The following is a 22265-nucleotide window of genomic DNA, read 5'->3' as shown; positions in this document are numbered from 1 at the left end:
GATCAGGCTGGCCTCAAACTTACAGAGATCCACCTGCCTCTGCCTCCCGAGTGCTGGGATTACAGGCATGCGCTACCACCACCCGACTGAATTATAGTATTTTTAAGAAAGACTTTTATGTTTTGCATTGTCTGTGTACTATGTTTATGCAGTGCCCACAGAGGTCAGAAGAAGATGTCAGGTAATCACTATGTGGGATTGGAATTCGAACCCAGGTCCTCTGTAAGAACAGCCAGTGCTCTTAACTGCTGATCTCTCTCTTCAGTATTTTGTTTTTGAGATAGGATCTCAGGCTCACTTTAAAATAAGACAAAACAAATGAAAGAAAACAAACCTGACTCAGTGGCCCAGACTGTACACAAATTTGTGATCCCCCTCAGCCCCTGAGTGATAGGATTATAGGCATGTGACACTCTGACTTTTTAAAAATTAAATTTTACACTGCACTGAATTTTATTGTGAGGTGCTTAGAATTTTGAAAAGAGTATTTTATTTTGTATTTTTGCTTATCTCAGGAGAAATTGGAAGTGAAGAATTGATGTGATTTAGTCTGCTTATTTTTGATTCAGAGGGAGGGCTTTCAGAACACAGCACTAGGAAGGACACAGTTTTAATTTGTGACTTAATTTCTGGTCTGTAGTCTCACTGTGCAACCCTGGCTGGTCTGGAACATACAGATCCATCTGGAGTGCAGGATTAAAAGCCTGTGCCCAGTCTAAAAACTTTTTAATTAGGAACTTCAAAGTTACTCTGCTTGTTTACTCTGTTTTAGACTAGAAGAAGCCTGAACATTTTCAGTGACTTGACTTTATAGTGTATCTTTTTAGTTAAATTTCAGTATAATTGATAATGCCAATCTATATGTATACTAAAGTCTTATTTTCACTAAACTGAATATGGAGTAATGCATGTCAAACTATTAACTGCAGTCTTGGGAACTGTGTTTTCCCTTAAAGGCTTGTATGATTCTAAGAATATCTTTTTAGGGTCTGTCAAATGCCACACAAGCACTCTGCCAGTAAGCCACATCCCCAACTTGATTTAAATACCTGCTTGGATTGGTATTTTTTTGTTTTTGTTTTTATGTTTTGTTTTGTTTTTGAGACAGGGTCTTGCTTTGTAGCTCTTTTTCTGGCCTGGAAGTCATCCAGATCCCCCAGCCTTCCAGAATGCTGGTATTAAAGGCATTGCTCTCCCAGCCCTTAGATTGGGCTTTAATAAACTGATTTCTCCCAGGACATGATCAGTAAACAATGACTGAGAGTACTACCTCTGTGCAATGCTTTGAGATCGGCAGATAGAGATCCTATCTTTAATCTGAGGATAACGCTTGTCTGGCATGCACAGTGAAAAATCTTAACTTCATCATAATATCTTTCTCAGACCAGGAATGGTAAGCTGCTCAGTTAAGTATGACAGTTTCTGCCAAGGATTGATTGATTGATTGATTGATTGATTCATCTATTTGTCTGTCTATCTATCTATCCATCCATCCATCCATCCATCTATCATCTATCTATCTATCTATCTATCTGTCATCTATCTAGACACAGGGTCTCATTTTATATAGCCCTGGCTGTCCTGGAACTTGTTATATAGGCCAAACTGGCCTCAATTGAGTATGAAGGGTAAGTTGAAGTTGAATTCTAGCTATAGGAGAACTTGAGAACTATGGAGAGAAAATACATTAAAAAATTTTTACTTGTTCTTTAAAAACAATTTTTTGAAGTATACATTTTTGCCTGTATGTCTGCCTTTATTATTATTATTGTTTTTAATTTTTATTTTTTCCTAGTAGAAGTATGTCTGCTTTTTGAGACAGGGTCTCATGTAGCCTAGGTTGACCTTCAACTCAGGATGTCTATAATTCAGGATGACCTAGAACTTCTGATTCCCCTGCCTCCACCTTCTGAGTGCTAGGATTTATAGGCATTTGCCATCATGCCCAGTTTATGTGATGTTGGGGATTGAACCTAAGGCTGGTGCATGCTAGACAAGCACTTTACCAGCTGAACTGCGTCTCCAGCTCCCTAGGGTGAGTTTTGTTAAGTAATCTCTAAAGTGACAGTTCTTACAGAGCTCCTGAGTAGTACTCAGAAGGCCCTCTAGTTGACTGACCAGTTCCATACAACCCTCCCAAATAAATAGTAGAAACGTAAGTAAAAGAAGTGCACTTCAGAGGTTTTGGTAATGTAGGTGTGTGACTGTGCTGGTTAGTTGTCATTGTCAACTCTGTGCAGCCTGGAGTCACCTGGGAAGAGGGGGTCTCAGTTGAGGAAGTACCCCGTCAGATGGTTTGATTGACGATTAATGTAGGAGGGCCCAGCTCATTGTGGAGGGCACCATCTTAGGTAGGTGCTTCTGGGCTGTATAAGAGAGCTAGCTGATGTGCCTGGTGGTGGTGCACGTCTTTAATCCCAGCACTCGGGAGGCAGAGACAGATGGATCTCTGTGTGTTTGAGGCCAGCCTGGTCTACAGAGCGAGTTCCAGGACAGCCAGGGTGGTTGTACAGAGAAACCCAACCAACCAATAAACAAATAATAATAAATAGCTAGAGAGTTAACTGATCATGAGCAAAGAGCCAGCCAGTAAGCAGTGTTTCTCTATGGTTCTGCTTCAGTTCCTACCCTGACTTCAGCTTCAGTGTACTGTGACCTGAAATAAACCTTTCTCCTTAAGTCACTTTTGGTCATGGTGTGTATCGTTAGCAACAGAAAGCAAGCTAGAGCAGCAGCCATCCTCGGATAGTTTCAGAACATTTCCGTCATCTCAAAATTTATACATTTTCATTCACCTTGCCTCTAAGCATGTTTGCCTCTGTTTCTGTGTTAGCCATCCTACTCTAGGCTTTGCTATAAATGAAGGCCTGATAATAAGTGTGTGGTCTTTTGTGATCAGCCTCTTCCACCTACCGGGATATTTTCCTTTCTTCTTCTTCTTCTTCTTCTTCTTCTTCTTCTTCTTCTTCTTCTTCTTCTTCTTCTTCTTCTTCTTCTTCTTCTCCTCCTCCTCCTCCTCCTCCTTTCTCCTTCTCCTCCTCCTCCTTCTTTTTTCTTTTTTTTTTTTTTTTTTTTTTTGAGACAAGGTCTCTACAGGGTCCTGGCTGTCTTGGAACTTGCTGTTGTAGACCAGACTGGCCTGGACATCCACCTGCCTCTGCCTCTGGAGTGCTGGAATTAAAGGTGTGTGTCATCATGTCCAGCTGTTACCATAATATTTTCAAAGTTCACCAATGCTGTAGAATATGACACTGTTTCTTTCCTTTTTATGGTCCAGTCATCATCTATCATATGGATATATTGCATTTAAGTGTATTTCTTAGACAGACATTTGGATTGCTTCTACCTTTTAGCTATTTTGAATATTGCTGCTATAAATGTACATGAAAGATTTCTTTGTGGACATAAGCATGTACTTAACTCATAAGTGTGAGTCACATTAAATAAGCCTGCTGAAAATGAGCTTACCAATGATGAGTGAATACCTACTTTTAAAATTTAGCCACTTGGATATGGATTTATTTGTGGGGACGAAAATGGATTGCTCTGAAAATTGGTTGGTTCTCCAAAATTGATGGTGAAATCTATGTGTGTACTATCTCTTACCAGGCCAATACAGTGACTTTGTTTGTTGAGACCGGGTTTCTTTTGGTTTTTTGAGACAGGGTTTCTGTGTAACCCTGGTTGTCCTAGAACTCTTCTGTAGACCAGGCTGGCCCCAAGCTCAGGTATCTGCCTGCCTCTGCCTCCCTAGTGCTGAGAGATTAAAGGCCTGTGCCACCATGACCAGCTATGCAGTAACTTTTTGATAGAGTAAAAATAAGACTTGTGTTCTTTGTTAGACATCTCAACTTTGAAGATTCTTTTGAAAAGCATGCTTGCATATATATGTATCCTGTACATGTAGACCCATTTGAACTATTTAAAAATTTGTTTAGTTTCTAACGATGTGAAAGTTCATGATCAAAAAATACTGTATTAATAGGTTTGTGAAATTAAAAAGTTATATTAAACTGATAGCTAGAGTTGTCTGGAGCAATACTTTTTTTTTTTTTTTTTAAGACAGGGTCTCACTGTGTAGCTCTGGCTGGCCTGAAATTCAGTATATAGGCCAGGCTGTTCTCAAACTTGCAGAGATGCACCTGTCTCTGCCTCCCAGTGTGAGGACTAAAGGTGTGTGCCACCATATCTAACAGCACTACATTTTTTGACATGAGTAAGTAAATCAGTGGATTTCCAAGTATGATGAAATAGCAAATGCAAGGTTTTGTTCTTAGTACTTTTAAGATCCTTATGGCATTAGTGTCTGCCCTAAGGGAAGAAATAGAACTGATCTGAAGGCAGTATTGCTCTGCTACAGAGAAACTAGTAATCGAACCTCATTGTTCCATCGGGACTTCCTAAGTCAGATATCTGTCTCTCCCAAATAAGTAGCTTGCTCTTCAGGAGCGTGTGTGTTGTGTAAGGTGCATTTAGGTGAGTGTGTAGGTATATAGTATATAGCCTGTGTGCCTGTGCATTCAGAGGTGGGCTGGAGGGGTGGGGGCTAGGGAGGCTCCTTTGGTGTCTTGCTCTCCTCCTGTCTTGATATGGGGCATCTTGCTGAACCAGAAACTTACCATTTTGGCTAGGCTGGCCAGCAGCTCTGGGATTCATTGTTCTTTGTCCCCCAGTGCTGGGGTTATGCACGTGTGCAGGCTTTCTGGTTTTTTTTTTTTTTTTGCATGGGTGTTGGAGATTCCAACTTGGGTCGTGCAGAGCAAGTGCTCTTACCCACTAAGCCATCACTCTGGCCCACTTCAGGGGCTTTTCATCTGGAACATAGATTCTGAATGTAACTCAGCTTTTTATTTGCTTATTTTTGAGACCGTTTCATTACATAGCCCAGGTTGGCTCTGGAGTAGAGACCCTTCTGCTCCAGCCTCCCCACTATTGGGGATGCAAGCCATCACCATCACACCTGGGTCTTTTTTTTTTTTTTTTTTTGTCACAACTAGATCAAACCCAGGGCTTTCAGCATTGCCTTGGTTAATGTTTAGGTGCTGTATGGTTCAGGGACTTACCAGGTGGTCTCCAAGTTCTTGTTCCCTTTACAGCATGAGAGGTTTTATGATTTTCCTTTTGAGTCTGGTAAATATTTATCATAATAATCTGTATGTTTGTTTGGTAGTAGCTCTTTTCTTCCACCCCTGATTTGACACACACACATTTGGAGTCGGGGCTAGAGATTGAACCAAGAGTCTTGTGCTGAGCTTATACCTCCTGGCTACCCTTATAAATATTTATAATGCACATTGAGGACTTGGTAACTTAAATTGTATTATGTGTGAATAAGAACCTTGGGGCATGAGATCCTCAGACTTGGGTTTTTGTAGTTTTGTATTTCAATAATTATGTCTCTGTTTATTTAAAGGTTTCCAACTCAATTATAAGCTGGTGGGTAGTTTTGTCAAGCACATGTAGTTTGTGTGTTATATTCAAGTGATGGAATCCCTTGGAAAATTTAGATCCTTTGCTTTTCGGCTATTGCTTCTACATCTACATGACGATATTGTTTTTGCTTATTACAGGCTAATGATAATGGTTAGCTGAAAGAATATTCTCATTTCGACTGGAAAAATGGCTTGAAAAACAGCTTAAGTTAAAAACCCCACAAAAATCTAAGTTAGTTAATAACGTTCTTAAATATGAAAACCTGTTGAAACCCAGTGGAAATGAAATGTTGGATCATAAGAAGCTATAATTTTATATTTTCCTCATTGATAAAAGTGGATGTTGAAAGTATATTGTTTTATGTAACATTTTCACTTGTATATGTGGCAAAGTACTTGATGTTTACAAGCTAAAAGTTATTGGAGATTACTTCAGCTTGATTGAAGTTCCTGTTTCCTGTTTTTGGTGGACTGTTGAAAACAGATTTCCGATCCTGTGATACTTGCTTATAGTATTGCTTTTATAGCCAACAAATATATTTCATTCTTCATTTCATTTTCATTTAAGAAAATTAAAAACTTACGCCATAAATATGGGAGTTGTTAGTCATGGTCTTTATTTTACAGGTTAAATGGACATTTTAGGTATTTCCTTTGTGATGATTTAATAATGTAGAACTTATAGGGCTACATAACATAAAGATTTTCAAGAATTATATATTTGTATAATTCTATTAATATTCCATCAGTTGTAGATAAAGCAATAGCCTGTTTCTTATCTTTCTTTAAATTTTTATTTATGGAAATAAAAATCTTGGGGTTAGAGAGATGGCTCAGTGGTTAAGACCACTGACTGCTTCTAGAAGACCCAGGTTCAATTCCCAGCATCCACGTGGCAGCTCACAACTGTCTGTAATTCCACTTCCAGTGGATCTGACACCCTCGCACAGACATACATGCAGGCAAACAATGCACATAAAAGAAATCATTAAAAAAATTGTTTTTTTTTCAAGTTCAGTTTATTGAAAAATTGAATAGGAATTACAAAGTGTATACACACACACACACACACACACACACACACACACACACAAAGTATAATGGTTAGCTGAAATATTCTCATTTTGACTGGAAAAATGGCTTGAAAAACATCATAAGTTAAAAAAAAAACCACAAAAATCTAAGTTAGTTAATAACATCCTTAAATATGAAAACCTGTTGAATCCAATGAAAAACCTAATGAAATCCAATGGATTTCGGGAGGTTCAGAGCGTATGTCCTTAATAGTATGCTGTTTGACTCAAAAGTCAGGATTTATTTTACTTAATTTTTTTTTTTTTGTTTGTTGTTTTTTTGTTTTGGCAAGGTCTCATTGTAGTTCTGCCTAACTTAGAACTTTAAAATATGTAGACTGAGCCTTGAACTCACAGAGATCCAACTTCCTCTACCTTCCAGTGCTGGGATTAAAGGTGTGCATTGCCATACTGAGCTAGGATTTAGTTATTTTAAAGTATGAACTCTTGAATTAAATGATCCAGAGTCTCTTGATAGGTATAATGGGGTTTTGTGATATATTTTAAATGGTCCAAGTTTGTATTTCCATGATGTGTGTTTCTTAAAGTTTCAGAATTAATTTCATTGATTGTATACTTTTGCATGTTTATAGAATGTGTGTGTAGTAAATTATAAATGTTATTAAAGGTATGGAATTACCTTGATACTATGTAATCATTTAACGTAAGTTGTTAGCTTAGGGAAAAATGGCTTCCAGAACATAAAGTTGTATCATAATTAATGTAGCATTATTGTACTTTCACATTTTTTATGTCTGTTTTTGTTTATGTCTTGAATTTCAGGGGGAAAAAAATAATGGCTTTGATGTTCTCTACCATAATATGAAACATGGACAGATATCAACTAAAGATCTAGCAGACTTTGTTAGAGAAAGGTATGTATTTTTATAAGTGGTTTGAGAACTTATCAGTTTAAATTTTAGAATATAAATAATTGTAAAAATTTTAGTTGGATTTGAATAATTAAAGTTCACCTTTTTTTTTTTTTATAAAGATTTATTTATTTATTATGTATACAGTATGTATGACTACAGGCCAGAAGAGGACACCAGATTTCATTACAGATGGTTGTGAGCCACCATGTGGTTGCTGGGAATTGAACTCAGAACCTCTTGAAGAGCAGTCAGTGCTCTTAACCTCTAAGCCATCTCTCCAGCCTCTAAAGTTCACTTTTTAAAAACATAATTAGCCGGGCGGTGGTGGCGCACGCCTTTAATCCCAGCACTCGGGAGGCAGAGCCAGGCGGATCTCTGAGTTTGAGGCCAGCCTGGGCTACTAAGTGAGTTCCAGGAAAGGTGCAAAGCTACACAGGGAAACCCTGTCTTGAAAAAAACCAAAAATTAAAAAAAACAAAAACATAATTATATTTTAAAGGAGTGTTTTACAAACTTTTATAATGTCTACATTGAGAGCTTATGGCTCAAAATGACATTGTTTGAAGCCCCAGTTTGCACATTATTCCTTTATAATATCTATACATTTTGCATTGAATGTGTTATCAAAATAATATAATAAAAGCAGTATTTTATAGGGTGAAACATTGCCATTTCTTTAAGCAAATATGCTAAAAAAATTTGAAAAGACTCTCCCAAACTCAATTTAGTTGCACATTATAATTTTTATTAAAAAGTCTTGTGGTTTTGAATGCTATAAATTTTTATTTATAAAATGTAATTTTCTTTCAACTTTTAGAATATAATGGTCGATTTAAAAGTTATTAGAAGTTAAATATAATTTGACAGTGACAAAACTACTTTTGTACTTGGGCTCTCTAACACCCCTTTTATCTTTTTAATTTTTATTTATTTATTTATTTTTGGAGACAAAGTCTCACTATGTAGCTCTGGCTTGTCCAGAACTCACTATACAGACCAGGTTGGCATAGTGGAACTCAATTCTGCCTGCCCATGCCACCTGAGTGCTGGAATTTAAGATCTTCAGAAATGAAGACCTTGCCCTAGCACCCCACCCCTCATAACCAAAGTCTGAATTAGCTCAGGCTGGCCTTGAATTCTCTGTGTAGCTGCAGATGACCTTGATACTGCGCCAGCCATCCCGGTGCTGACTGCAGGCATGTACCTCCATAAACATCTGCTTGCTTATGCTAGTTCTTAGTACTGTTGTGTGGCTAGCTCTCCTGCATTTTTTGTTTTTGTTACTTGATGTTTTTTGTTTGGTTAGTTTTTTCATAGGAACACTTTTAAAATCTTTAGGTTATATAAGACATTTGGCCTTAAATATCATGTTCATTTATTCTTGACAACATAGCTGTCTCATGTCTGCTTAGTGCCAGGCACTTGCTTGCATTCTGAAAATACAGTTGCAAATACACATCTTCTTTCATGGAGTTTATGGGAAGGGGGGTATGAATAATTTTATGTGGAACTAGTTCCTTTGCTTTCCACCTTTCTCCTGGAGAGGGCCCTCATGTACTTGAACTCTGGGTGAAGACTGTCCTCCTGGCCTCTGCACCAGCAGCAGCAGGAATACAAGAAGGCACAGTATCTCGGACTCACCTCCCGGACTTCCTCTTCCCCAGCGCTTTTCACTGCTGTCTCTAGATATGAGACAGACCTCTGTATATGTCAGCCACAGGGAATCTAGTACTGTGGGGTGATTTCTTTACCTAGAATGCAGTCCCTTCTGAGTCTGGATGGTGGAGCAACCTCTCCTCCATACTTTATGTTTGATATTTGACTCTTTGTTTTGTTTTTTTAAAGGCAGAGTTTCTCTGTGTATCCCTGACTGTCCTGGAACTCACTGTAGACCAGGCTGGTCTCGAACTCAGAGTCTGCCTGTCTCTGCCTCCCAAGTGCTGGGATTAAAGGTGTGTGCCACACCCGGTGTTGATTCTTGTTCTATACATCACTCACTGTTGTAGCTAGAGGGTTTTTTGTTTGTTTGTTTGTTTGTATTTGTTCTTATTTTTGAGCTACAGACTGGCTTGATTTCTTGTTTAAACCATTTCCCAGGTTTAAGCTTGCATTGTTTTAGCTCACACCGGGTTCCATCTTATTTCCATCCTGAGATAACAGTCTTGAACAGGTTCTTCTACTCGAGGCATTGCATTTGCCTCTTCCTCTCTACATTAGTTTTCAGACTTTTGCGGTTTGCCCACTTACCCTGCTCTTCCTGGTCTCTGTGACTAGGATAAAACACACCCGTTGTAATCTCTTGTAGTGTTGATAACATCTTCTAATAACTCATTTGTATTTGTTTCTGCTTTCGTTGTACTGACGAAACAGTGCCCTATTGTACCTCAGCACTCAGTTAGCACGTGGTTACTGTCTCTCTTCGTGTCGTCCTTTTTAATGTCCGGTCCTTTCCCCACTAGCATATGCACTTATTTTCCAGTAGAGCTATGATTTGTCAGTCTCAGTATTATCTTAGTTTGTTTTTGTGGTTTTTCCCCTTCAATTTGTTGTCTGCCCTTGACTTAAAAAAAAAAAAATCATTTTCTTCTCTTGGTTTAGAAGTAATGCCTGTTCTGTACTTTTCAGTTTTCAATCCTAGGTATTACAGCACAAGTCCCTTGTCCTCCTACAGTCTGATGCCAGTTGTCAGCACACCCTCCTGACGGTTGGGGGTCAGAGCACTACGTGCAGGGCTCTCATGCCCGTGGGAGAGCACACCCAGGCTGTCAGCCGTGGCGGCAAGGCCACTACTCACTAAGCCGTCTTTTGGCCCCTTTCTTTAAAAACCTTGTTCCTTGAGTCTTGGTGTTGCTGTGTAAACTGACTGTCCTGTCCTGGTCCTCACTGTAGCCTAGCCATGGTACTCCTCTTCCTTTGGCCTCTAAGTGTTAAGATCACAGACATGTGTGCTACCACATCTGCCTGATCTTTGACTTTTCAAAAACTTCATTATGGAAGTACACATTTCGTATTATTTTTGTTTTGCTTTTTTCTTATTAGTTTTAATATTGTTTATTTAATGTTTATGGGTGTTTTGTCTTTATGAACATTTGCATCACATGCATGCTGGTACCTGAGAAGGCTCTAAAAAAAGGCACTGGGTCCCCTGGTATTGGAATTACAGATTGCTGGCTTTAAGCTGCCATGTGGATGCTGGGAATCAAACCTGGGTCCTGGAAGAGCAGCCAGTTCTCTTAACCTCTGAACCTCTCTCCAGTTCCTTTAACTTTTCTGTTTGTTTGTTTGTTTTGAGACAGGGTCTTACTATGTAGCTCTGTCTGTTCTGGAACTCATTGTGTAGATCAGGTTGGCTTCTGCCTCCCCAGCGCTGGAATTAAAAGTGTGTGCCACCATGTGTGGCTCCTTCATTTAACTTTTTATTGGGAAAATTCAAGAATTAGGAAACTGTTACAAACTATGAAGTAGTGAGCTTTAACCAAACAATACTTAGTGTTGGGAAGAAATTTCTTGACAGCAAATTTTGTCTGTAGTTACCAAGTTTATGTCTCAAAATAGGTAAGGACTTAAATAATCATTTTCCAATAAAATTTATAATAAATTAAAGTATTATATAATACCTGATCCAGTTAGTTTATCTAAGTCATATTACTTATTCTTCCACATTTGTAGTATTTTTAACAATAGTTATCAGTCAGGCTTACTAAAACTACCTGTTCTCAGTATTCTGTCCCAGGTAATTGTTTTTGTTTTACCTTTCGTGGCCCTGGAGATTGAACCTAGAGCTTTGAACCCATGAAGCAGTCATTCTGTACCTGAGCCACATCATTCTCTGTTGCTCCTCACTGTTCTGTTGTAGATTGTTTTAAAGGTTGATTTGTTGTATATGTAGGAGTGCTTTGACTGCATATGTAGGTATGTGTGTTGTGTGTGATCTTCTGAACTGGAGTTAGGGATGTTAGAGGCCACCATGTGGGTACTGGCACTGAACCCAGATCCTCTGCAAGAGCATCAAGTGTTATCTCTCCAGTTCCACGACTATTGCATTATTTCTTATATTTTCTTTTATTAAGACAGGGTCTTTCTGCATAGCTCTGACTGTCCTGAACTAAGTAGACCAGGCTGGACTACTGAGTTCTTATCTATCTATCTATCTATCTATCTATCTATTTATATCTATATCTATTTATGGTTTTTGGAGATAGGGTTGCAGTAGATCAGGCTGGACTACTGAATTCTTGTTTGTTTGTTTGTTTGTTTGTTTGTTTTTTGAGACAGTGTTTCTCTGTGTAGCCCTGGTTGCCCTGGAACTCCCTCTGTGGACCAGGCTGGCCTTGAACTCAGAGGTCCACCTTCCCCTGCCTCTTGCGTACTGGGATTAAATGTATTTGCCACTACAACTGGTCCTAGATTCTTATAAAGCCAATATTAGATTAACAGATGTTACATTTTCTCCATTAACAAGGAGGTCACCCATGCTTTCCTTAACTCTTTATAAGTTTTGCTTATAAAAAAAACCCTGTTTACTTCTCAATTTTTTTAGCTGCTTTTCCTGGGTGTCCTGCAGGAAAAAGCTGCCTGATATACCTTATGGGCTTTTCTGGACATCCTTACTGATTGTTAAACTGTCTTGTTAGTTCCTTGATGCTCTTTTCTTCATATGTATCCTCGCCCCATGTGCTCCCCCCGCCTTCCCAGCTACTTCCCAATTCCAAGTTTTTCCTCCATAGACGGTTTGGTGTCTACTTCCTATTCCTAATTTATAGATTCATTGTCTTTTTTACATTTCTTATTTTAATGTGTATGGGTGTTTTGCCTGCCTGTACCGTATGCTTGCAGTGCCCATAGAGACCAAAAAAGGACGACGGATTGCCCAGAACTGGAGTTAGAGGTGGTTGGGAGCCACTGTGTGGTGCTGGAATTGCACCAGGTCCTCTGGAAGAACAGCCGTGCTCTTAAACTGGGGAGCCATCTCTTCAGCCCTGTGTTTTTCTAGTTAAACTTAGCCGTTAAGAGACTGATATTTTACTAAAAACAAACCAACAACAACAAAAACATACCTAGCCTAGTGGTTGATGGCACAGGCTTTTAATCCTAGCACTCAGGAGGCAGAGGTAGGTGGATCTCTGAGTTCTATAGAGTTCCAGGACAGCCAGAGCTACACAGAGAAATCCTGTCTCAAAAAGACAAAAAAACTAATAATTTTTTTGTATTAACTTTTTAAAGATAAGTGTACTATATTTTAAAATATAGAATAATGAAATTTTTTGTTGTTATTCTCTATTTGTTTGAGGTATTGTCTTGTTGTATTTCCCAAGATGACTTTAATTTATGATCTGCCTCAGCGTTACTGAATGGATGAGATTATAGGTGTGTGTGCTTATGGCTGGCACATAAATGGATAAAGGATCAGAATAAAATCACAGTTGAGGGGACATTTTTGTTAATTCTTGCTAAGCAGTTGTTTTTTTTTGTTTGACTGGGAAGAATTTAAAGATGAGTGTAGAAATTTGGAGTTGAGGTGATGTAGATGTCTAAGTGTAGTTAGGCTGGCAGACTTGAACGTTAGTGGAACCGTCAAAATAAATAAGCAGACAGGGATGGTTGTAGACTATTCCACTATTTAAGTTTAGCACATAGTTGAAAAGGGCTGAGGAAATTATGGAAAAGGTAAAGGTGTAGCATTTAGAGGTTACGTGTATGGGATAATGTATATGTATTTTTTCTTATACCAGTATTTATTTTATATGTAACAATACTAATTTTGTGTGTGTGTTTTTTAATTTTTTAATTTAATGGCTTTGATTGGTTTCTTAGGCTAAAATCTTCATGCTATTGATAGTTAAATGCTTCCTAGTGTGAAATACTTAATGTTTTAGATCTATTTTTAAAGTAAATTAAACTCTGAAGTTCAGGACCTCAGAATTGCTGGTGATTCAGTTTTGTGCAAATGATTGTCATAAAGCTCATTATTAAATTATTTTAATTACACCTTCATTTATTTTGTGTGCATGGGTATGTACATGCGTTGGGGTGGAGAGTAGAGGACATCTTGTGGGATTTAATTCTCTCTTTCTACCATGTGTGTTCCAGGGATTAATTCAGGTTGTCAAACTTGATGGCAAATATATTTAGCCACTGAGCCATCTCACCAGTCCAGGTTTGTTATTTTAAGTATATCACAGTGTTGAACAATAATAAAACTCTATTGAGTATGTTAAGGACAGGGGCTCGTCAGATAGCTCAGGCTGGGATTATTAAACTCAACTGTATACTGGTCTTGAATTTGTGATTTTCCTGCCTTAGCCTCCTCAGTGTAGGGATTGTAGGTATGTGTCACCATGCTTGGCCTTGCTAGTTTTATGTTGTTGTTGCAGTATTTTATTAGTTATTATTGTTAATCTCTTAGTGCACCTAATTCATAAATTAAAACTTTATTATAGTTGTATGTATAAGGGCAGATTAGCTACTCATACTTGGCCATTGCTATGAGAAAATACTTGAGAAAAGCAATCTAAGAAAAGATTTACTTTGGCTCTCCATTTCAGAGATATTAGTCAGTGCTAGTCATTTGTATTGCTTTGAGCCTGAGGCAAAGCCAGTTATCACAGCAGTGAGAGAATCTAGTAGGGGCTGCTTACCTTATGACTGCCAGGAAGCACAGAGCTAGATAAAAAGGAGGCTAAGAGGGAGGTCTATCTTCCCAGGATACACAATTCCTCCAAATAGGCCCCACCACTTGATTTTTACCACTTCCCAATAATGTCACCAGATTATGAATCCACCACAGAATTAATCCATTACTTAGGGCAGAGGTCTCATAACCTCATGCCCTTTCAGTGATTGGGATAACCAACTGGAGACCAAACCTTCAACATAGGAGCTTTGCTTGGGACACTATATATCCAAACCATATCTCTAGAGCTTAACACTGTCTATGATTTCAGACATCCCCTGGGGCCCCCTGCCTATTTTCACCATGTACTTTGAAGCATACTTTTGTGTGTGCATTTTTAATCATATTTTTGTAACTTTGCTATGTTTGGATTGCTAAACAGTAGATATTATAATACAACAATTTAATTTAACAGAGCTACAATAGAAGAGGCATATTCCAGATCAATGACAAAACTAGCGAAATCTGCAAGCAATTATTCACAACTTGGGTGAGTTAATTTCTAGTTGGTTTTCAAAAGTTTATTATTTTTTCTTTTCTTTCTTTCTCCCTCCCACCCCCACCCCCCCGACAGGGTTTCATCGTGTTGTGTAGCCCTGACTGTCCTGGATCTCACTCTGTAGACTAGAAACTCAACAGAGATCTGCCTGCCTCTGCCTCCCAAGTGCTGGGATTAAGGTCATGCATTACCGCTGCCCAGCTGAAATTTCTTAAATAAATGTGTAAAAATTGCATGTTCTCCCTTATTTGGAACTTCACCAATAAAGTGTGTGTGTGTGTGTGTGTGTGTGTGTGTGTGTGTGTGTGTGTGTGAGAGAGAGAGAGAGAGAGAGAGAGAGAGAGAGAGAGAGAGAACGTACATGTGCATACTCAATAGCATGTAGAAAAGAGGACAAGAAAGGATAGATATTAGGGAATGACAGGACCAACTGTAGACACAGATTGTTAAAGAGGACGTACAGCTGATAGTTTTTCTGATTCTAGCTTTATCATGGATTTTTTGGTTTTAGTGGTGGGTATGTGCATAATAACATTTCGTAGTGAAATATAAAATCTAGTGTGAAGCTTTATAGCTTCCATCCCAATTGGCTATTCTAACTGTATAGAAATCTCACTGAGTTGTGTCTTTGGGTCTGGTTAATTTTGTGTGTGATTTTTTTTTTCCCCTTTAATTTGCAACTTAATAATGTTTAAAGTAAAATTTGAAGTATATTATATTAAATTTTTTTTTTTTTTTAATTTGTGGAACTGGAGAGATGGCTTAGGGGTTAAGAACTCTTGCTGCTTTTTTAGGGGACCCAGGTTCAATTCTTAGCACCCACATCATGGCTCACAACCATCTGTAACTTCATTTCCAGGGGATTCAGTGCCTTCTGGCCTTGGGCACTAGACCCTCACACCTGGTATACAGAGATAAACACAGGCAAAGCACCCATGCACATTAAAAAAACAAACAAACAAACAACAACAACAACAACAAAAAAACCCCAAAAAACAAGAGGGCTGGAGAGATGGCTCAGTGGTTAAGAGCACTCACTGCTCTTCCAAAGGTCCTGAGTTCAATTCCCAGCACCCACATGGCAGCTTACAACTAACTGTCTTATTCCCTCTTCTGCTGTGCAGATATATATGCAGACAAAGAACCCATAAAGATAAAATACATAAATAAAGAATTTAAAAAAATACCAAGAAAATTCTTTTGTGTAGACTGGTGGGAAGGTAGGGCAGAAGATGCCTTTATGGACTCAGTTCTCTTCTTTCTACCTTTACATGGGTTCTAAGGACGGAACCCAGGCTGTTGGGTTTATATACCAAGTTCCTTTACCTGCCAAGCCATCTTGTTGGCCTCAAGAAACCTATTTTTAGAGAAATCTTGTATTGAATCCCCCCCCTTTTTTTTTGGTTTTGGTTTTTCGAGACAGCGTTTCTCTGTGTAGTTTTGCGCCTTTCCTGGAACTCACTTGGTAGCCCAGGCTGGCCTCTAACTCACAGAGATCCATCTGGCTCTGCCTCCCGAGTGCTGAGATTACAGGCGTGCGCCACCACCGCCCGGCGAATTCCTCTTTGGTATAAAGAATATGTTGGTAAAGGACCACTCACTATCTTAACTGCCTTGTAATTCTTGACTAGTGTGTATCAAGCTTACAGGAGTGGATTCCATATATTTTCAGGTATTTTTTTCTCTTGAAAATTTCCGTGTAACCACTGTCAGATTTAGTGTTGATTGAATTTCAGAGTAAAATCTAATCAGAACAATCCTAGTCTAAGGAGTTTCATTAACCTCTTTGAACTTCTTTATATTTACATATCATGATTGCTCCAGCTGACTTTTCTACTGGTTCGGAATTAGAGCAGTTGGCAAAGAGTCCATGTTAGAATAAGTCATTGTTTCTCTACCTCTTGCCTTAGTGGCTGTTGTTGCTATCTGTTTCTCCTATTAGAAGCTTATTGTAGAGACCTTTAAAGCAAATACTTGAGCACAGAGTTATGTACCTTTAGACTATTCTACAGTGACCAGCCTGGTGTAAACTAACCATAGAAATTTTAGTGCTATTGAAGGGACGGTAAGTATAGAAGTCTTTGGATGTATTTGAGCTTGTTAAACATGTCAAGTCTTTACTGTTGAGAAAAAGAGGGAAGGAAATATGTAACACATTCCATACACTGGTAGAAAGGTGATAGGAAATTGTTTAAGTACAGAGGTACAATTACAAAGCTCAGATAAACATTGATTTTTGCTTACTTAAATTTAGAAGGGAAGGTTTTATTGTTGTTACTTTTATTATTGTGATATTGGGAATCAACCCAGGGTCTCTTCTTACATGTGAGGCAAGCCCTCAGTCATTGAGATATGACTCCAGCTCCAGAGAAACTTTATTATTATTCTTTTTAATTTATTTAGTTTTTTAATGTGCATTGTTGTTTTTCCAATGTGTATATTTGTGTGAGGGTTTTAGAACCCCTGGAACTGGAATTATAGACAGTCTTGAGCTGACATGGGGGTGCTGAGAATTGAACTTGAGTCCTCTGGAAAAGCAGTCAGTGCTTTTAAACACGGATTCATCTCTCCAGCCCTGAGAAACTTTATTTTTGATTAAGCATTTTTAATGGGATACTAATTGTTTAAAAGTTTGATAAATTAATTTTTAGCACTAGTTAATCATAGAAAGGCTTATGATGTGTCTGAACACAATTAAATGGCAGGAGCTCTGAAGACCAGTGACATAAAATTAAACAAGTTTTGTGTTCCTGTAGTTCAAAGATATTTTAAATAATTAAACAAGGACAGACATATACAATCTATGGGTCATTTCATTATTTTAATTTCATCTTTTACCTAAAGAAAATTGCTAAATATAGCATTATTGATTCCATTGAGTTCAATTTAGAACCTTAAACTTTACTTTTTATTCTTTACTTTTTGTTATGGAATGTAGTGACACACCTGTGCACACATGTGCAGCCGGATCAGAAAACAGCTTTTGGAAGTCAGTTCTCTCCTTCTGTGGTGGGCTCCGCAATTGAACTCAGGACATCAGTGTACTGGCAAGCATGCTTTCACTTACTGAGCCATCTCACCAGCTCCTTTTTATTTTAATAAAGTATCCTCTTATTTTGCTTTTCCCTTAGAACGTTTGCACCAGTGTGGGATGTATTCAAAACATCTACAGAGAAATTAGCAAATTGTCATTTGGATCTTGTTAGAAAACTACAGGAATTAATAAAGGAAGTTCAGAAGTATGGAGAGGAGCAAGTGAAATCTCATAAGAAGGTAACTTTTTTCTTGTTAGAGGATTGAGTGGTCACATGGTAAGTGTTTTATTAGCTTATCTTATTGAACCATTTCTTATCAAACAGACTAAAGAAGAAGTTGCAGGGACTCTGGAAGCAGTCCAAGCCATTCAGAACATAACTCAGGCCCTCCAGAAGTCTAAGGAAAATTACAATGCCAAGTGTGTAGAGCAGGAACGTCTGAAAAAGGAAGGCGCTACACAAAGAGAAATAGAAAAGGTAATCATAATAAAAACATCCCCCACACTCTGGAGCGCTTTCTTCTTTGTCTGTGTAATGTGTGTGTAATGTGTGGGGGGGGGGGGGTATGTAGAGCCGGTGCATGCACGTGTGGAGGCCAGAGGTCACTCACTCTGTTTTCCTGTCACTCGCCCTTAGTTTTTGAGGCAGGGTCTCTTACTGAACTGGGAACTAACTCAGCTAGATGGACCAAGAGGCCATTGAGTGCCTGTAATCCAAGAGTCTCTACTTTCTTTAGTACCAGGGTTGCAGAAGTACCCACCATGTCTGGCTCTTATATAGATGCTGGGGTCTTGAACTCAAGTCTTTATGCTTCCATGGCATGAACTTTACTGAGCTATCTCCCCACCCTTGATCCTTACATAGTAAGATAGTTGATGAAATAATTGAGTCTATTTAGAAAGACATAGCCAATTAAAGATAAGCTTTAAGTGTATATTGTTGCTGACCAACCAAATTTATGTTGCATTGCAGTGGACCATAACCTTTTTCCCTATTCTGTTTTAATTGAAAGTAGGTCTTTTTTCTTTTCCTTTCCTTTCCTTCCTACTTTCCTTCCTTCCTTCCTTTCTTGTTTTTGTTTTTGTTTTTGTTTTTTGAGATAGGGTCTCTCTTTGTATCCCTGTCTAGTCTGGAACTTGTAGACCATGTAGAGATCTACCTGCCTCTGCCTCCTGATTGCTAGGATTAAAGGCATGTGCCACCATGCCTGGCCTTTTCCTTTCCTTTAAACACAGTTCAACCATTCATTTATTTGATCTCTCTCTCTCTCTCTCTTTTTTTAATTTTTTTTTTTTTTTTTTGGAGCCAAAGTTTCTGTGTGTAGCTTTTGGAGCCTATCCTAGAACTTGCTCTGTAGACCAGGCTGGCCTCAAACTCACAGAGATCTGCCTGCCTCTGCCTCCTCTGCTGGGATTAAAGATATATATCTCATTTAGAAATAAATTTGAAATCTTTGTAAAATATTTAACATATCTAGTTAGAAAAACAAATGTATACTTTCAAATAAAAGTTAGGAGAGAAAAAAATAAAACCATTGATGGAATTTGGAATAATAAGCTCCTTTAAAGTTTATATAATAAATAAAAATTGGGAGGCAAGAAAAAGATGAGGTAACAATTAAATTTGTAGTTTAAAAACATGTTCAAGACACAGCAATTATTAAAAAAAAAAAAAAGAAAGAAAGAAAAGCCAAGTTAACTGAATTCAAAGGAAGAGTGTTGTCTTTGGGGATCAGAAGCCCAAAATGACATGAAAAGATTGTAATGGAAATTTGTTGGGCTCAAATTCCTAAGGTAGGCAGTGGAATTTGACTCTTAAATGACAAAGGGAAACAGAAGTTCCCACCTACTATAAGTCATAAAGAACCTGGCTCACTGCTAAAGGCTATGTAAGTGAAACGGTGGTCTAAGTCCAGAGACTATGGGAGATTGGGGTCTTCAAGATAAACTATAGTTGCATAATCCTGACCTGGAGTCAGTCTGTAGAACCAGTCCATGACTGATACTCTAAAAGGAAAATAATTTAACTGTCCTAAAAATATATTCAGTTAGATCTTGGAGAGTTGGTGGCAGATAACCTGAAAACTAGGTGGTTGGGTGTGAGTGATAAAGGAAGGTATGTGGAGACTGTGCTGCTGCTTCCTGCATCCTGCTAGCTGCTCTTCCCTTGAGGGGAGGAAGAGAAGAGGGAAAACCTAGAACCCTCCCCTTTGGAATGAGCCAACAAGTAAGATTCTAGAACACATCAAAGAGGTCTAATATTGAGACAGGTCACTAATGCGTTTAGTAACTGGAGTAAGAATTCTCATTGGGTGAAATTTATATTAAAAAAGGATCACAACAAAAACCGATGTTTGTTAGGTTGTGCAAAGAAGTTAGTGAATGAAATATAAATCATACTAGAGAGGAATAAGAAATTAATGGAGGCATGATAAAACAAGATTTACTTGATAAAATCTAGCCAATTTCTAAAACATGGAAATGAAAACAAATACTAAAAGATTTTATTTTTAAAGCATCAGAGCTAAATAAGTTATAGTTAAAAAAAATTTGAAGGGCTGGAGAGATGGCTCAGAGGTGAAGAGCACTGCTTGCTCTTCCAAAGGTCCTGAGTTCAATTCCCAGCACCCACATGGTGGCTCACAAACACCTGTAATGAGATCTGGTGCCCTCTTCTGGCCTGCAGAGATGCATGCAGACAGAACACTGTATACATAATACATAATAAATAAATAAATCTTTAAAAAAATTTTGAAAGATAGGATACTTTGAATATTTATTCTTTATCCAAAATGCTTGGAACAGGAACTTTGTCAGATTTTTGGATCTTTTCCAGATTTGGGGTTATTTAATTATTATTAATAATATTATTTTGAGACTGTTTCACTATGTATTCTTGCATAACCTAGAGCTCACTATGTAGACCGGGCTGGGACTAATGGCATGCACCAGTAGGCCTGACTGGATTTGGAGTATTTGATATGTATAAAAGGATAGTAGTAGGACCCAGACATTTATATAAATTAAATTGTTTTGTTTATATTTTATGCATATGTATTAAAGATAATTGCCCACAATGTTGTAGTTATTTTTTGCATCTAAAGTCCCATTGGATTTTTCTACTTGTGGCATCATATTTGTACCCCTGAAAGTTTTAGATTCTTAGGTCAGGGGTGCTTACCCTGTGTTAAGAGACCTTATCCAGAACATACTACAGAGAAATAAACTTACCCTCATTCATTTAATATAAATTTCTAAGGGAATGAAAAAGAATCCAGGGAATGGTATGCAACTTCTGCTTGGAGAATCAGTAGTTCAGACTGAAATCAGGATTGAAGAAATTCAGTATTCAATTTGCAATTAAACACATTAAATAAATGATAGATTTAATTACAGAGAAAAAATACAAAAAGCTAGGAGTCATGTTGCTGTTGGTAACATGACACATTATTGCTTGTGCAAACTTGACTACATAATTGGACAGCTGCGTGGTAGTCAAGGATGATCTTGAACTCTTGATCTTCCTGCCCTCCTGCTTCTGTTTCCTGAGTCCTGGTGTTTACAGCTCTGTACCACTGTACCAACCAGTGCAGTCCTGGAAATTGAATCCGCTGCTTCACATGTGCTAGATGTGAACTCTATTGCCTGAGCCAACCCCACCTACCCCTTACCATATTAATAATATCCCTCTAAGTAATGACTTCAGCAGCAAAGCTATTTAGAATTCTAGAAACCATTTAAGGAAGAGGAAAGGATGCCCCAGGAGTGCCCCTCCATCTTTTAAATTCCCATCTGATGTAAGGACTAATACTGAGACATAATTACCTAGATCTTCTGTGTTGACTTTATTACTATTGGCTTATAATAGTGTTATCAATATTACTAGTACGAGGAGCCATCATTACATTGTCAGTAACATATGTTTACTTGGAAAATCGATTGAAATTTCCAGTTTGCTAATATAATAAAAACACATTTACAAGTGTGTTTAACTCTAAGGCATAGAATAAATTATTGCCTTAATGAATGATTTGCTCAAGTATATTTTATGATTGACTGCTGGATTATGGTATAATAATTTGCATTGAGTAGTAAATAAATGTTTTGGTTCCTGGCCTCTTGCTTTGTTGTTATATGGTTAAAAACTAAATACATGTTATCTCTTGCTGTCTTCAAGAAGCTTCCTTTTCTTGGAGAGCTAAAATACATTATTAAATAAATAGAGCCAGAAATTAGAGAGGATAGAGTGGAGATTTGTAGGAAGAGAGGAGTAGTATTTTGTATGGAACATATGAAAAGGAAAAATTATGGCTAGATAAAAATAAAAAAATTATGGCTCAGTGGTAGAGCACTTGCCTGGCTGTGTGTGTGTGTGTGTGTGTGTGTGTGTGTGTGTGTGTGTGTGTGTTCTTAATTTGTTTTTCTTTTATCTTAAAATATTTTTTTCATACAATATATTTTGATCACATTTTTACCTTTTACCTCCCCAATTCTTCCCAGATCTCCCCCACCTCCCTGCCCACACAACTTTGTTCTTTTTCTCTCTTTCTTTTAACAAAAAAGAAAGAAAAGAAAATGAAAATAAACAAAAAAGCCTAGTAAGACAAAAAACTGCCCAAGTGAAACAAAAGCCCACAAAAATAAGTGAGGCATAAAATGTTTTGTGGACTCGGGGTCTA

The 22265-nt window shown here is 37.9% G+C and overlaps 1 protein-coding gene across 1 annotated transcript in view; it reads left to right on the top strand.

Annotated features, from left to right (window-relative positions):
* Fcho2 (FCH and mu domain containing endocytic adaptor 2) overlaps window positions 1-22265 on the top strand; it is a 101538-nt gene that overhangs the window by 7510 nt on the left and 71763 nt on the right. The window contains 4 exon segments of the mRNA XM_036206989.1: window positions 7289-7380; window positions 14469-14543; window positions 17684-17825; window positions 17912-18064. Coding sequence (XP_036062882.1) covers window positions 7289-7380; window positions 14469-14543; window positions 17684-17825; window positions 17912-18064 — 462 coding nt within the window.

This window comes from Onychomys torridus, chromosome 15 (assembly GCF_903995425.1).
Source record: "Onychomys torridus chromosome 15, mOncTor1.1, whole genome shotgun sequence".
Taxonomy (NCBI): Eukaryota; Metazoa; Chordata; class Mammalia; order Rodentia; family Cricetidae; genus Onychomys; species Onychomys torridus.
The sequence above is the reverse complement of the archived record's forward strand: the minus strand, read 5'-3'. Positions and strand labels throughout refer to the sequence as shown.